This window comes from Zingiber officinale, chromosome 6A, assembly GCF_018446385.1.
Source record: "Zingiber officinale cultivar Zhangliang chromosome 6A, Zo_v1.1, whole genome shotgun sequence".
NCBI classification, from domain to species: Eukaryota; Viridiplantae; Streptophyta; class Magnoliopsida; order Zingiberales; family Zingiberaceae; genus Zingiber; species Zingiber officinale.
Genome location: NC_055997.1, coordinates 7,002,970 through 7,018,846, shown reverse-complemented (window position 1 = coordinate 7,018,846; position 15,877 = coordinate 7,002,970). Strand labels below are relative to the sequence as shown.

The 15,877-nt window shown below is 37.3% G+C and overlaps 2 protein-coding genes across 2 annotated transcripts; one reads left to right on the top strand and one right to left on the bottom strand.

Annotated features, from left to right (window-relative positions):
* The first annotated feature begins 1,844 nt into the window (after positions 1-1,844).
* Positions 1,845-2,886, top strand: LOC121994579 (transcription factor RHD6-like). Its single transcript, XM_042548566.1, has 5 exons — positions 1,845-2,138; positions 2,238-2,342; positions 2,450-2,581; positions 2,654-2,713; positions 2,833-2,886. Exons 1-5 carry the CDS (start codon positions 1,845-1,847, stop codon positions 2,884-2,886), a joined length of 645 nt encoding a protein of 214 aa, XP_042404500.1.
* A 612-nt stretch (positions 2,887-3,498) lies between these two features.
* LOC121995691 (proline-rich receptor-like protein kinase PERK9) lies at positions 3,499-8,034 on the bottom strand. Its single transcript, XM_042549433.1, has 9 exons — positions 7,906-8,034; positions 6,354-7,790; positions 5,736-6,146; positions 5,551-5,637; positions 5,385-5,455; positions 5,205-5,287; positions 4,944-5,091; positions 4,006-4,167; positions 3,499-3,843 (listed from the first exon to the last, which is right to left on the bottom strand). The coding sequence occupies exons 2-9, from the start codon at positions 7,321-7,323 to the stop codon at positions 3,658-3,660; spliced, it is 2,118 nt and encodes a 705-aa protein (XP_042405367.1). The 5' UTR covers positions 7,324-7,790; positions 7,906-8,034; the 3' UTR covers positions 3,499-3,657.
* Positions 8,035-15,877: the final 7,843 nt, after the last annotated feature.

Here is a 15,877-nt window from a genome sequence, read left to right as displayed (position 1 = left end):
TATGAAATCATAGTCGTTACAACTAACTCAAGTTTGTCATGTTCAACAATATTCGTGTTATAATAGCTACAAACTATATGATCGTGCACCAAAACTCTGATAGAATAATTCACTAGTGACATGACAAAGATATTGGCTACTACTACTACAATTAGAACCACCAGGGGAAGGAGGTAGGAGGAAGGAACCACTATCTTTCGATAATAGAAACTGAAAACAGGAGTTAAAATGACGTCGGGATGCCCCAACGTTACCACTCCGATGCCCAAATAAGAATCAGTCCGAGGATGGAGAGCTAAGTGAACTAATGAATAGTTGAGAGTTATATTTTTAGAGAAAACCTATTTGCCTCCAGCTTGCTACCTTTTATGCTATTTTAGATGACTTCTTGTCTTCCTTGTATTAATAACTATTTATTTCTCTTATCAACTTTATATCCCTTTAGGGTGTTAATAATTATCATTAATTGAGGTACTAATGATTATCATAAATGCACTCGACTCTATGTCTTCAATAAATTGGCAAGTAACGCTAGCATGCTTTTCTCTTCCTTATAACGATGGATTATCTATTCAATGAGATTGTTCTTAATTTGGGAGGAACAAAAGCATAATCGCTCAAGAGAACCTAGGCATTATCGGTTGAGGGCCTATGGAATAGCCGCTCTGGAAGATCGAGGCATTGCCAGTCAGGGATCAGGGAATAACGCTCAAGAAGACCGTGGCATTGTCGATTAGAATAATCGCTTGGGAAGACCAAGGCATTGTCGGTCGAGGATCAAGGAATAACCGTTGAGGAAGACCATGACATTGTTGATCGAGGACCTAGGGAATAACTGCTCGAGAAGGCCGGAGCATTGCTGGTCGAGGACTCCAAGGAATAACCGCTCGGGAAGATCGGGACATTGCCGGTCATGGATGGTGTCACCCGAATGAGTGCTGACCGAATCCTATTCAATCGACCGGATTCGAGCCGATCATATCTTAGCCAACCTATCATTGACTTGACTCATGCCCTCCACGTAAACAGATATCTTGACCTTATGAAGAAACACGCGAAGACTCTTCTATTTCAACACATCAATATAGTCATTATAAATGTTATAGTAATTATAGTTATGTAATTATTACAATGTAGATTTATCGTATTTATATAATTGAATGATCAATTCAAGATTTAATAAGTGTAACAGGAGATAATGATCTCGAACAGTATATTGAAGACATTGAAGACAACTGCAGAGTGGGATGCTCTCATGTTCAGATTCCAAAAAAAAACAGAAGCTCTCTTTTAAAAATCACTTCACTTTTCGAGGGGTAAAATGTAATTTTGTAAACTCTACGAGTAAATTCATAACTCATAGGACTTGGAAGTTTAAACTTCATTAATGCACAGGAGCAGCAGCAATTACAGGGTTGACTTCATTAAATGCTTCATAAATGATGGCAATGGCAGGGACCAACGTACATTGACACAAACCAACCCTGCTGCTCCGGACCTAATTAACATACACGATATTAATCTTTAACCAAATACATATTTGTTTACTCTAACCCAGCTCCGGATCTCTTCTTCTGTTCTTCCACGTCGAAGCATTCATTTTAAATCGATCAGTTGCTGCATTAAAAGCTCATCGACTCCCACGGATCAGGAATCTCAGACGTGCAGCTGCGGCATTTTCGGCCGTCTCATGCATGCATCCTCTCTCTCTCTATATTAATCAAATTCCATGCCATTTGATATTTTGATGCATCACACCACCTTCGATCTTATATATATACGCCGGCCTGCAATTAGAATTACACGTACAGTCGCCTCTGATCACTGCTATGATCAGTTCTTCCATGGCTCTCGCAAACAGCAGTACTGACATCTTCGAGTATTATTCCTGGTATCCTCAAATGGCACTCAGCGTGATCGACAATATTGGTCAGTCGCCGGAATCCGTGTCGGCTTCTGTGGCTGGCAGCTGCGGCGGGTGGCTGTGTGGCTCCAGCAGTGCCTCGTTGCTCGACTTTGCCGCTGAGGACGATGACTGCAAGGCCTGGATCGACCAAACTTACGCTGAGACTGTGAATGGACGCATGATGATCAGTTCGCCTGAGAATTCCAAACGCCGGCAAAAGCACCCGATTCTGGTAATTCTAAGCGCTCGAATACCATCCTCCTCCGTTGATGTCTATTTGGCAAATTCTCCATTTTGAGGCGGAGTTATTGTATTTAAATTTTATTATTAGGACTGTGACTTACCAAGCCCTAAGAGGAGATGTGGCAATGGCATCACAAGAACAGCCAAGGACAAGCAGAGTCCATCCAAGAACCCTCAGAGCATTGCAGCGAAGGTACGTACGTATTTGCACAGAGAGAGACAAATATTAATTAATTTGATGTTAATTTGCTTAATTCAATTAATCAGAAATAATTAACCGGTTCAGTTTCGGTGTCGCAGAATCGGAGAGAAAGAATTAGTGAACGCCTGAGAATTCTGCAAGGTCTCGTGCCAAATGGGGCAAAGGTAGATTTGGTCACCATGCTCGAGAAGGCCATTAACTATGTGAAGTTTCTCAAGTTGCAAGTGAAGGTAACTTAAAATATTGTACCTTTTCTTCTTTAAATATGTAGATCGAGAGAGATTTTGTTGGTCACTGTCCAGGTTTTGGCAACTGATGAGTTCTGGCCAGCACAAGAAGGGATTGCACCTGATGTTGCTCAAGTGAGGGAGGCAATCGATGCCGTCTTATCTTCCAGCAGAGATGGAAATCCTAGATCATAATAATGATCAGTGAAACGTTTTTTGTTCAGTTTTTGAGACGTAAATGTTGGCTGAAACAGAACTGTAAAACATCCTCAGTCTGTACAGTTCAACTGAAGATCATAGTGAAGTAACATCTTGATTTTGCTTCCTTAAAACATTAAACCAATTAAAAACAGGACACACAAAAGGAAGTAGGAGGCAGAGCTCCATAACTGGCATCAAAAGAAGAGTTTGCATACTTATCAGCAGAGATTAAGTGAATTATAAAGGTTATATTGTGAATACGTGAATCTCTAGTTCTCGAGTGAAATTCACAGAAGTATCTTTGAACCATCAAATAAGTGCTTGATTTGTAAGAAAAGATATTTGTTCTTGATGGCGTGACCCAAGTTCAAATCTATGCTTCTAAACAAAGGGGAGTGGAGGGGCATGAAAAGTGTAGAGAAACTAAGTTCTTTTAGTGTAAATAATGAACATAACACAAATTTGTTACTCATAAAAGCAGCTGTAATGTTGCAAAATAACTACATGTGGTTAAGCTTTTGCATTGGATATGGAATTCTTGACGCACGTATCAAACATTAATTTTGATAAAAACGAACTTTAAGCCAAACTATCAAACAATACAAGAAGATACACTAACTTTGATCGACTCAATTGTTAGCTAAAATACCAGACAGTGTATAAGAAGATCTGATTAAGGAAAATAACAACCTGTGGAGTTTTTGTTTTTGCAGGAAGCCATACAAAAAACTGCCTCCTGCAAGTGCTTTTACTAGTGGCGTGAAAAAAGGCCAAACTATATGTTAAAGCTCGAGTTTAAGTCAAATCGAGATTTAGAAGAAGAAAAAAAGAGGGATATATGCAAAAGAGTAGGAGTGCAAATGCCACATGAATCATCTTTATGCATCTTTTTGATGACTCCAATTGGAAAGCGAGTAGTCAGAAGTAGAACCAGGGTTACCAAGTGCCAACTGCTGAAATATTCTGATGTCTGCTGAATTAGCAATATCGAACGCTTCACTTTGTCCTGGTGTTAAACCACTGGTAATATCAATGTCGGTGAAACTGTCAAGAACTCGGACCACCTGTATTAACAAAACATTAGTTCACAACAACCAGATGTAAATGCCAACTAATTGCACTTTTGCACCATTGAACTCTAAAAACATATCATTAATCATCAATAATACATCTCTCAATTTTATTCATAAAAAATTAGGACCAGAGTTGCCGGTATTCATTATCACCTTCCCCATTTGCGGTCTCATTGTTGCTGAATGTCGGATACACGCAGCGGCTGCTTCAATCATACGAAGCATTTCTCTTTCGTCGAAGTTCTTTTGAAGTCTATGGTCAGGTAATTCCCCAAGCTCTCCAGTTGCAAGTGCATGAGAAAGCAATGGTCGTGCCTGGATTTCATTAGCAACTAAGCAAGATTAATAGCACAATTATTAAGTCAAGAAGATATCTGAGACAAATTAGACACTCACGTAATAAGTGCAATCAGTAAGATGGTTCACTTGAAACTCGTGTAATAAGCACAATAAGTTAGATGGTACACTTATCAACTGAAATCTCATTTAAGAGCAGGGCAAACTATGGTTTAGCTACATGTGATTTATAAAATTCCAATGTGCATACCTCTGATTTCTTTTCCAATCACTTTGCTTGATTAATAAAGTTAAAAATTGCATTTATACTTTTTTGAGTAAAAAGGTATCCAAAAAATTAAATATGATTTAACCAAAAAAATGGAAACAAAAAATTGTGAAAAATTCACCATCCATGAGTGTTAGTGTGATTATAAGTCAGTAACGTGCCTTGTTTGATTAATTATAGGTGGGCCAAATGATACAGGCAAAAATGGTTTCAGACAAATTAAAATGGGAAGAGCTACAAAATAATAGCAAAGACAAGAACGACCAGTTAGTTTCAATCTGTAAGATCCTGTATGACAGATGAGTTTGATTAATACCAGTGATAAAGATATCGATCTCAGAAAATGAAATAAAACATCTCAATCACATACTAATCTCTAGATTAAGCATGGTATATGTAAGGATGCATTACAGTCACAGATGACAATTCTCTGCAAAATCAAATCTGCCAAGTCAGAGAACCATTAACACAAAACAAAATACAATGGCAAAAATGAAGCCTATAAAATGGAAAATTTTAATCATACCCACACAACAAGGCTCTCGTCACCAAATGGCTTTGTGTAGTCAACAGGCTTTTGCCCAGTAATAAGTTCCAAAAGCACCACACCAAAAGAAAAAACATCGGATTTTTCAGTCAATTTGCCACTGGATGCATACTCCGGAGCCAAGTACCTAAAAATACAAATGACATATATGTTTAGAATGGAAGAGTCACAAGATTCTGAACATCCACAATCATTCTGATTAAAATTTAAATATTTGCAATAATGACATGGTTCACCTACCCAAATGTCCCCATTACACGGGTAGTTACATGTGTATGAGCATCTAATTCCAAAGCTAACCTTGCAAGTCCAAAATCAGAAACCTGCTTCATAATGAAGAATTAGCAAAAGAAGTGAAACTACTCTGGTGAGAGAATGAACATTGATCTACTAAATAAAAATCACTATGATGAGGAAAACCTGAGCTTCAAAATTGTTATCCAGTAGAATGTTGGAAGATTTTATATCTCTGTGAATTATTTTTGGATCACCTGATTATAATTCCAACACAAATATTAAACAAAATTGCAGCTGGATAACTAAATAACTGTAAATATATTGCTGATGAGCATTCATATAATATTACAATCCTCATGCAGGTAAGCAATGCCACGAGCTGCACCGGCAGCAACCTTCACCCTGGTAGCCCAATCCATTGCAGGTCTTTTGTTCCCTGAAGATGCATTGAAAAATTGAATGACTCTTCATAGAACTCATCAATTTTAGCTACAAAAACTAAAGAGTACTTCAATAAATAAATAGTAATCATACCATGAAGATGAGATTCAAGTGTTCCATTAGGCACAAAATCATATACAAGCAGCCTTTGGTTGCCTGATATGCAGTACCCTACAAGAGAAACCAAATGGCGATGGTGCACACGGCTTATAATCTCCACTTCAGCTTTGAACTCACGGTCACCTTGCCTGCTTTCAATTTTTAATCGCTTCACAGCCACTTCTCTTCCATTAGGTAAGCACCCTTTGTAAACAGAACCAAATCCACCCTCTCCCAATATTTTGTCAGGCGAGAAACCATTAGTTATTCTGTATAACTCTTCATATGAAAATGAAGGGGTTGCGCCAGCTCTTGATGTCTCAGGTAATGAATTGATTCTTGAAGTGGCTCCAGGGTTCCGGCGAAGCACAAGAGGGTCTGTTTGGGACCTCAGAATAGCTGGATCTGATAGGTAAAATCAACATATCATGTAATGGCCAGAAGGGAGTCACAAAACATTTTGTCATCTAGTTACTTGTGAAGGTAAGATGTCATGAATCTGAAAATAAATGAGGATTCATCTCACTCACAGGTCAGTCGCAACCAGAGACTGAGAGAGAGAGAGAGAGAGATCTCATTACTTACAGCTAAGTAATGAGATTTATGAATCACCTGACACTGAAGATGCAAGTGGCGCAGGTATGGCAAACCCTGCATTGTATTCAGCAACAGCTTTCCTGCGCTTCCTGATAACGTAAACTGCCAGTGCAACCAAACCAAATGCAATAAGAGCTGCTACCACTCCAATAGCTACAACGGATCCAGTCTTAAGGCCGCTACCATGTTCAGGCGAACTTGAATTTCTTGGTCCATCGGGAGTACTTGTAGATGGAGGAGAAAGACTCGGTGGATTAGGAGTCGCTGAAGAATTCCTGGGAGGATTGGGTGGTGGCAACCGAGGAGGGCTTGAGGACGCCGGTGGAGGTGGTGGTTGAGAAAGCGAACTCCTAGGTGGTGGAGTACCTGTAGGCGGTGGCCCAGATTGGGGAGGCTGTGCAGCTGGAGGTGGGGATGGAGGAAAAGGTGGAGGCGCAATGGGAGTAATCGGCCCCGGAGGAACAGAAGGAGAAGGAGGTGGAGGTGGAGAGGCGACAGTGGAAGGTGGTGGCGGAGAACGAGATGGCGCCGGCGGCGATGGGGCAGTACCTGATGGAGGCGAAATGGCGTCAGGTGGCGGAGAACGAGATGGCGCCGGCGGCGAGGGGGCAGCACCTGATGGAGGCGAAATGGCGTCAGGTGGCGGAGAACGAGATGGCGCCGGCGGCGAGGGGGCGGCACCTGAAGGAGGCGAAGTGGCGTCAGGCGGCGGAGAACGAGATGGCGCCGGCGGCGAGGGGGCGGCACCTGAAGGAGGCGAAGTGGCGTCAGGCGGCGGAGAACGAGATGGCACCGGCGGCGAGGGGGCAGTACCAGAAGGAGGCGAAGTGGCGTCAGGTGGTGGAGGTGACGATTGAGGTGGCGCGGGAGATGGTATTTGGGGAGGAGGTGGTGCGCCGGAGGCAGTGGGAGAAGAAGGTGAGGGTGGAGACGCCGTAGATGTCGGAGGAGAGGCCGGGGAAGAAGGGGAAGGCGAAGAAGACATCTTTCCCTGCAATTTTCACTTCCTTCTTTATCTTCTTTGCAACCATGAGAACAAACTCAAGATTTCCATTCCTTATCGTATATGAATGAAATCAACATCCCCATTTCACCATTTTTTCGACATCTTTCTCTCCCTTTAAACGAACTCAAAACAAATCAAACAATCTCGAGTCGCAAGAATGCCTCCGATTTACCACGAAAAACTAAATCACAAACAAAACCCTACTTCCATCCATCCATCCACCGAAGGTAAAACCCTAGTTTTCTTCTTCGCGGTGGTTTATGATTCACCAAGATTCAAACCTCTGTTCGACAAACACGTCAAGGTCAAACCTTAACATCCTCGGCGATTTCACAATAAGCCGGCGAGACTGGCAACTAAAGAAAAACTCGCACCTGTTCTTGAGCAGACACTCACACGGCCCGACCTTTTCCGCAAGATTCCGCCGCGAATCGCAGACCCAAAAGCTGCCAGTGGAAGCCGCCGATCCGAGAAGCAAATGGCATATGTCAGATTTTTGTTTTAAAAAACAATCTTTTTCTTGGTAAATGACACACTTGAAAATTACCTCGAAATTCCTACCTTCCATTCTTGGATGCATTCGAGTTATTGGTTGTTTAGTTTGGAAATCAAACCATGTTCTTGAGAACAGATAGTTCTTTATTAGGATCATACACCCGCGTGGATTCCTATTTTAATGCTTACTTTTTCGACGTGGTGTTATTGGGCCATGCAGTTAAAAGTTGATGGCGGAGACCAGAGTTGACTTGTCACGCACTTAAATGGAAATTCAAATTAAATAAAGGCCTCCTATCGATTTTATATTTCATCTTTTAAATAATAATAATAAAAATAAACCAAATTAAGATGATTTATTTAATGATACCCCTCGTTTTATTTTTTTTTTCATGAATAAAATTATGAACGATTTATGAATAATGTTCACTGGTAAAATTTATAAATTATGTTCATCCATAAAATTTATATTAAATTTATGATAGATAAATAAACTCTCTAAAAAATAAATAAGCTCGTAATAAACTAATTAAATAAGTTTAGAATAAACAATCGAATAAGAATAAGTTTAAATTAAGATTTTATTAATATCTAAACGAATCAACAACTGAGTAACTGAGTAAGCTCGTAGAAGAACTATTTCAATGACTTATTCATTTTAGGTTTGACTAATTTATCAAAAAAGTTGGACAAAAATGAGAAGGTTTTTTGTTTTTTTTCCAAATCATCACAAGGGTCTCTTGCTTTAATTTTTTTTAATTAAGAAGGTGTCTCATCCCACTATTTAACCATGTGCAATTATATAATTATCTTCTAGTACTACTATTATTTCTATTATTATTTCTCATCTTAATTTTGAGTCGGTCAAAAGTGTTATAACAACATTAAAATCATAGCTACTACATATGTTATAACAACTACGAGTTTGTAGTTGCTACAATCAAAATCTGCAATTGTTACAACGTGAATGTTAAATGAGTGAGTCGAATTTGTATTATAGTTGTTATAATAGTTATAGCAGCTATAATTTCGTAAATACTACACCATCAATGATAGATGAACAAGGATGAATCTATGTTGTAGCGACTACAAAATCATAACTACTACAGTATTAATATTTTTTAATATGTTAAGTAAACGTTGTAGCAGCTACGAAGTCATATCTGTTACAACATGTCCGACCGACTCAGGATTTAAATGAGAAATTTAGGCGAAAGTAAATAATATGAATAGTATTGTAGAACAGTTGAATAATTATATATGACTAAATAGTGAGATGTAGTACCTTTTGATAAAAAGAAAATTAAAATGAGATGCCCTTGATTTGAAAAAGATGCACATTCGACTTTGCCCAAATAAATTTTAATAACATAAAGTTTAACTTAATTTGGTTTGTTTATAGATTTGGTGGAATCATACATTCTATAAACTTTAACTAGACCTGAGTGGTTCAATCCCTATCTTGCATGACAAAAAAAAAAGGGTCAAACTTGGTTGCAACAACCCAATTGCTATCTCTAATACATGTAATAATATTCCTTGTGCACAGAGTCAGTCATTGTGCTATGATAAAAAAAAATTTTTGATTTATCTATCTATATTTTATCGTGGGGCTGACGATACTATTAGTGTAGGTTGCACTAATAATCAAGTTTTGATTTATGATAAATAAGTTAAAAGTTAGATGTGTTGTTTATCTAATATTTTTACTAAATGAGGAGGACTTGATGGGTCTAGAGGACTGGAACACCAGACTAAAGTCTAGCTAGGTTGATAACTGACACGAAGTCTAGCTAGGTTGATAACTGACACGAAGTCTAGCTAGGTTGATAACTGGCACGAAGTCCAGCTAGATTGATAGCTGGCAGGAACTTCAGATTGGTTGAGATCTAGCAGAAGGAAGTCCAGTTGGGTTGACAATTGGCTGAAGTTCAGATTGGTTGAGATCTAACAGGAAGTCCTGGTGGGTCAAGGGACCTAACATCAAGAAAGTATAAAATTAGTAAATGGAGGTAAGCAACTAGAGAAAAGATCCAGTGAGGACACGTTCCCGGTTGAGGGAACAGTAGGCATTGGTATAACCAAGAGTTTTGGTGAAATTCAAAGTCAGGATCGGGCAGTCCGAAAACTGTCAGAGTTTACCTTAATTTATATATTATGTTTGTTTGGACTAACTCTTTTTTGCAGGAAATACAAAGGAGCAAAAGAGTTGTTCGGGTGCTCGGAATGGATTCAGGCGCTCGGACTCCGGGCTGCCCGGGGTTGATCTGGGTGCCTGGACCAGCCTCGATGAGATGGGTGGGTGTCTGGCTAGGCACCCTAGCAGACCGAGCGTCTGGAACTGGTCCAAGTGCTCGGACCAGAAAAGTTCATCCAGAAGTTGAGATAAAGTGAGATGAGTGATTGCCCCACGTTAACAGTCCAGATGTCCGGAGGGGATCCGGGTGCCTGGAGGTGGATAAACTTCAGAGATGAAGTTTCGACGAGAGCTAAGGATGGCAATGGGGCAGGTTCAAACCCGGCCCCATAATAAACCCGCCCCGGCGGGGCGGGTTTAGACTCGCCTAAACAGGTTTAAGGCGGGTCCGGGGCGGGTCCTGGGTTTAACCGGACCCGCCCGGACCCATATATATATAATTATAATTTTTCTTATATTTAATAATTAATATTTTAATTAAAATTTTATTTTTATAATTTTTTAATATTGAAATAAATATATTTAAATATGGCGGGTCTTTCGTTCTTGCACGCTGCTTCGAAAAAGCTCTTACGATACTGTAACACCCCTCCGACAACCGACAGTCAAGTTCTACTTATCTTCTCTGTTGTCAATAACTTGTCTTTATAATTCTTGTACTTCAATTTTGTAACTCATTTTCAAACTATTAATGGATTACCTAATGAAAGAACTCAATGAGTATAGGCCTTGATATAGGAGTTGTTGAAGGCTCCGAACCAAGTAAAAAATTACTTGTGTTAGCTCTTGACTTTTCTTTTTCTCACTTCTGTTCTTTAGTTTTATTTTCGCTACAACCCCGATATTTTTAAAAGAAAAGAACATTTTCAAAATCACATGATTCACCCCCTCCTCCTCACGTGCTCACGATCTAACAAGTGGTATCAGAACAATGCCACTCTAAATTGATGAAACCATCGATCAAGAAATGGGTTCCTTTTTTTAAAAAAAATATATCATTTATAATTAAAAAATATTCTTACGTCTTTTTTTCATTTCTATTTTTTACCATTAGTCAGAATTGGTAAAATATCTCGTTTGACATAATTTGTCATAATATTTATTATTATTATTATTCTCAAAAATGATAAAATACTTTTATTTTCTTATCTCTCACATTACTTACCCCACGACATAGTCTAGAAATCTACGTGAGTTCTTTTTTAGTGTTGAAAATGGTGAACAAAGAAATGCTATGGCGAAATGTCAACAAACCACCTACATATGAGATATACAAGGAGAAATTCAATCTATACAGGATGCAAATGAAAAGATTCGTCATGATGAACGACTTCAATTGTGGCATAGCGCTGAAGCAATCTTCTCAGAACTCCGAAGCAAACCAAAAGGTAATAAAGTTAATTTCAGATTTATTACCTAACAAAGTTACATGCAGGATAGAAAAGATCAAAGATGCCCACGAGTTTTGGACTTGCATGATCAAGCTTCATGAGGAGTCGTTGAAGTTGGAGGAACAAGATAAAAGTGAATCCAGACTCGAGTCAAATTCAACAAAGAAGCCTACTAAATCAGGAGGTGCGCTTAAGGATAATATAATTTACCAAAATACCCATATTAGTAGTAGTTTGAATAATCTACATGAACCCGAGGAGTACCAAGTTCACCATCGCCGGGTGTGGTGGAGGAGACCTCACCAGAACAGCAACCACCGGTAAAAATCAATCTAATCAAAGAATGCACCAAGGCTGGAGGAAATGGAGGAGACAAACAACCTCAGCAAAAGAAGTCTTGGGTCGGTCTTTTCAAAGATAATCAGAAGACAAAGCTCGCCATGTCACTAGACCAATATCAAGCTAAGGGCGAAAGACTTACTTTTGTCTATGATGACATTGATGATGCAATGGGATTCTGTCTTGTCGGCTGCTTCATGGGTCGACACCCTGGGATAGATGGCGTAAGACTTATTGGTGCTCGATGGAAGATTAATCACAAATACTTCTTGCACAGAAATGGGTGGGTGGTCTATCGTTTTGGCACAAATGAAGATCGTGAAAAGGTGTTGAAGGGTAGGCCATATTTTGTATTTGGTATTCCTATTTTCTTAAAGATCATGCCAAGGTATTTTCTCTTTAATGAAGATTGTCGCTTTGTTCCTGCTTGGATTCAAATCCACGGGCTGCCGCCGGATTGTTGGACACAAAAGGTGCTAAGCATGATTGGATCGGAGGTTGGAAAATCGTTGTACACTGATAACTTGATGCGTACAAGGGACTGTTTGGAGTATGCTAGACTCTTGGTGGAAATTCCAGCCATTGGAGAGAGGGTGTATGAGGTTCCCATCACTTTTCCTACTGGAGTTCAAATTGACCTTCGTATCGTTTATGAAAGCTTACCAAATTTTTGCGAAGAGTGTAAAAGTTGTTGTTGATGTTCAAGCCATTGGAGTCCAAGATGTTGTTGATGCTGATCATAATGCTCAACAAGAAGTTGTCCAACATATTGAGGTCGTTGGTGACCATATTGTTGACCAAGTGGTGTTCCACAATTTTGAAGACGTTGTCCAAGTATAAATTGATAACAGCGTGGAAGGTAAAAATTTTGAAACTCATGTTGGTGTTGACCAATACGTGGATTTCCAAAATCAAATAACTCAAAATGGAGTCCAAGTTGACCAATCTATGGAAGTCCAAATTCAAAAAGCTCAAAATGGAGTCCAAGTTGACCAATCCGTAGAAGTCCAAAATCAAAAAGTTCAAAATGAATTCCAAGTTGACCAATCCGTGGAAGTCCAACGTCAAGGAGATCAAGATGGTGTCCTAGCTGATCACGTTGCCATTCTAGGAGAAGTCCACGTTGCCAAACCACCACCGTTTGTAAACACAAGTACAAAAGGAGTTCAGCAACAAGCGGCCACTACAAAAAAACATATATTTGGGGACAAATATTTGGAACGAAAATTATTCGTCCCAAAATTGCGACAAATTTTGGGTCGAAAAAAAATTTCGACCCAAATAACCAACGAAAATTGCAACAAAAAAGTTTTGTTTCAAATTTGCAACAATAGAACATTTCGTTGCTAAATTCGTCGCCAAATCTGGAACGAATTCAGAATTCGTCCCAGATTTTGGGACAAATACTGGATTCGTCCCAAAATCTGGGACGAATCCAGGATTTGTTCCAAAAATGACATTATTTTTAAAAAAAGACAATCAAATATCGAAGGCTTATATCTTGACCTAGAGACATCGAAATTTGATAAAACAAGTTTCTATGCATTCGTATCATTAATTTGATCGTAAATATGTCACCATGAATATTTTTTAAATAATATTTTAAGTGATTCAAATTTATAATACCAAATTAGGTCAAATTGCAATTAAAAAATACCAAAAATAAATATATTTGGTAATAAATATTTTTATGGATATATTTACGATTAGGACAATGATACGAACACATAGAAATTTATTTCATCAAATTCCGATGTCTCTAGGTCAAGATATAAGCTTTCGGTCTTTGATTTAATGTAATTTAAATTAAATTTAGTTTTGGGACGAATCCTGGATTCGTCCCAAAATTTGGGACGAATCCAGGATTCGTCCCAAAAATTTAATTATCTTAAAAAAAAACAAAATGGGACGTCTCATATACGGACCTAGAGACATCGGAATTTGATGAAATAAATTTCTATGCGTTCATATTATTGTCCTGATCGTAAATATATACATAAAATATTTTTTAACAAATATATTTATTTTTGGAATTTTTAATTCTAATTTTACCTAATTAGGTATAAAAAATTTAAATAAATTAAATTATTAATTAAAAATTATGGATGGTGACATATTTATGATCAGGGCAATGATACGAACGCATAGAAATTTGTTTCATCAAATTCCGATGTCTCTAGGTCAAGATATAAGCTTTCGGTCTTTGATTTAATTTATTTTAAATTAATTTAAGTTTTGGGACGAATCCTGGATTCGTCCCAAAAATTTAATTATCTTAAAAAAAAAAAAAAAATGGGACGCCTCATATACGGACCTAGAGACATCGGAATTTAATGAAATAAATTTCTATGCGTTCGTATCATTGTCCTGATCGTAAATATATACATAAAAATATTTTTTAAAAAATATATTTATTTTTGGAATTTTTAATTCTAATTTTACCTAATTTGGTATACAAAATTTAAATAAATTAAATTATTAATTAAAAATAATGGATGGTGACATATTTATGATCAGGGCAATGATACGAACGCATAGAAATTTGTTTCATCAAATTCTGATGTCTCTAGGTCAAGATATAAGCTTTCGGTCTTTGATTTAATTTATTTTAAATTAATTTAAGTTTTGGGACGAATCCAGGATTCGTCCCAAAAATTTAATTATCTTAAAAAAAAAAAATGGGACGCCTCATATACGGACCTAGAGACATCGGAATTTGATGAAATAAATTTCTATGCATTCGTATCATAGTCCTGATCGTAAATATATACATAAAAATAATTTTTAACAAATATATTTATTTTTGGAATTTTTAATTCTAATTTGACCTAATTTGATATGAAAAATTTAAATAAATTAAATTATTAATTAAAAAATATGGATGGTGACATATTTACGATCAGGGCAACGATACGAACGCATAGAAACTTGTTTCATCAAATTCCGATGTCTCTAGGTCAAGATATAAGCTTTCGGTCTTTGATTTAATTTATTTTAAATTAATTTAAGTTTTGGGACGAATCCTGGATTCGTCCCAAAATTTGGGACGAATCCTGGATTCGTCCCAAAATTTGGGACGAATCCAGGAATTCGTCCCAAAGTTTGGGACGAATTTCTGGATTCGTCCCAAAAATTTAATTATCTTAAAAAAAAAAACAAAATGGGACGCGTCATATATGGACCTAGAGACATCAGAATTTGATGAAATAAATTTCTATGCGTTCGTATCGTTGTCCTGATCGTAAATATATCCAAAAAAATATTTTTTACCAAATATATTTATTTTTGGAATTTTTTAATTCCAATTTGACCTAATTTGGTATTAAAAATTTGAATCACTTAAAATAATATTTAAAAAATATGGATGGTGACATATTTACGATCAAGGCAACGATACGAACGCATAGAAACTTTTTTCATCAAATTCCGATGTCTATAGGTCCATATTTAAGTTTTCAGACATTAATTTACAACCGTTCACTGCACAACACCTTTTTAGTTAATAGCAACCTATATATGTATTAAAAAATATCTACCTAGAGACATCGGAATTTGATGAAATAAATTTCCATGCATTCGTATCATAGTCCTTATCGTAAATATATACATAAAAATATTTTTAACAAATATATTTATTTTTGGAATTTTTTATTCAAATTTGACCTAATTTGGTATGAAAAATTTAAATAAATTAAATTATTAATTAAAAAATATGGATGGTGACATATTTACGATCAGGGCAACGATACGAACGCATAGAAACTTGTTTCATCAAATTCCGATGTCTCTAGGTCAAGATATAAGCTTTCGGTCTTTGATTTAATTTATTTTAAATTAATTTAAGTTTTGGGACGAATCCTGGATTCGTCCCAAAATTTGGGACGAATCCAGGAATTCGTCCCAAAGTTTGGGATGAATTTCTAGATTCGTCCCAAATTTTGGGACGAATCCAGAGATTCGTCCCAAAAATTTAATTATCTTAAAAAAAAAAAACAAAATGGGACGCGTCATATACGGACCTAGAGACATCAGAATTTGATGAAATAAATTTCTATGCGTTCGTATCGTTGTCCTGATCGTAAATATATCCAAAAAAATATTTTTTACCAAA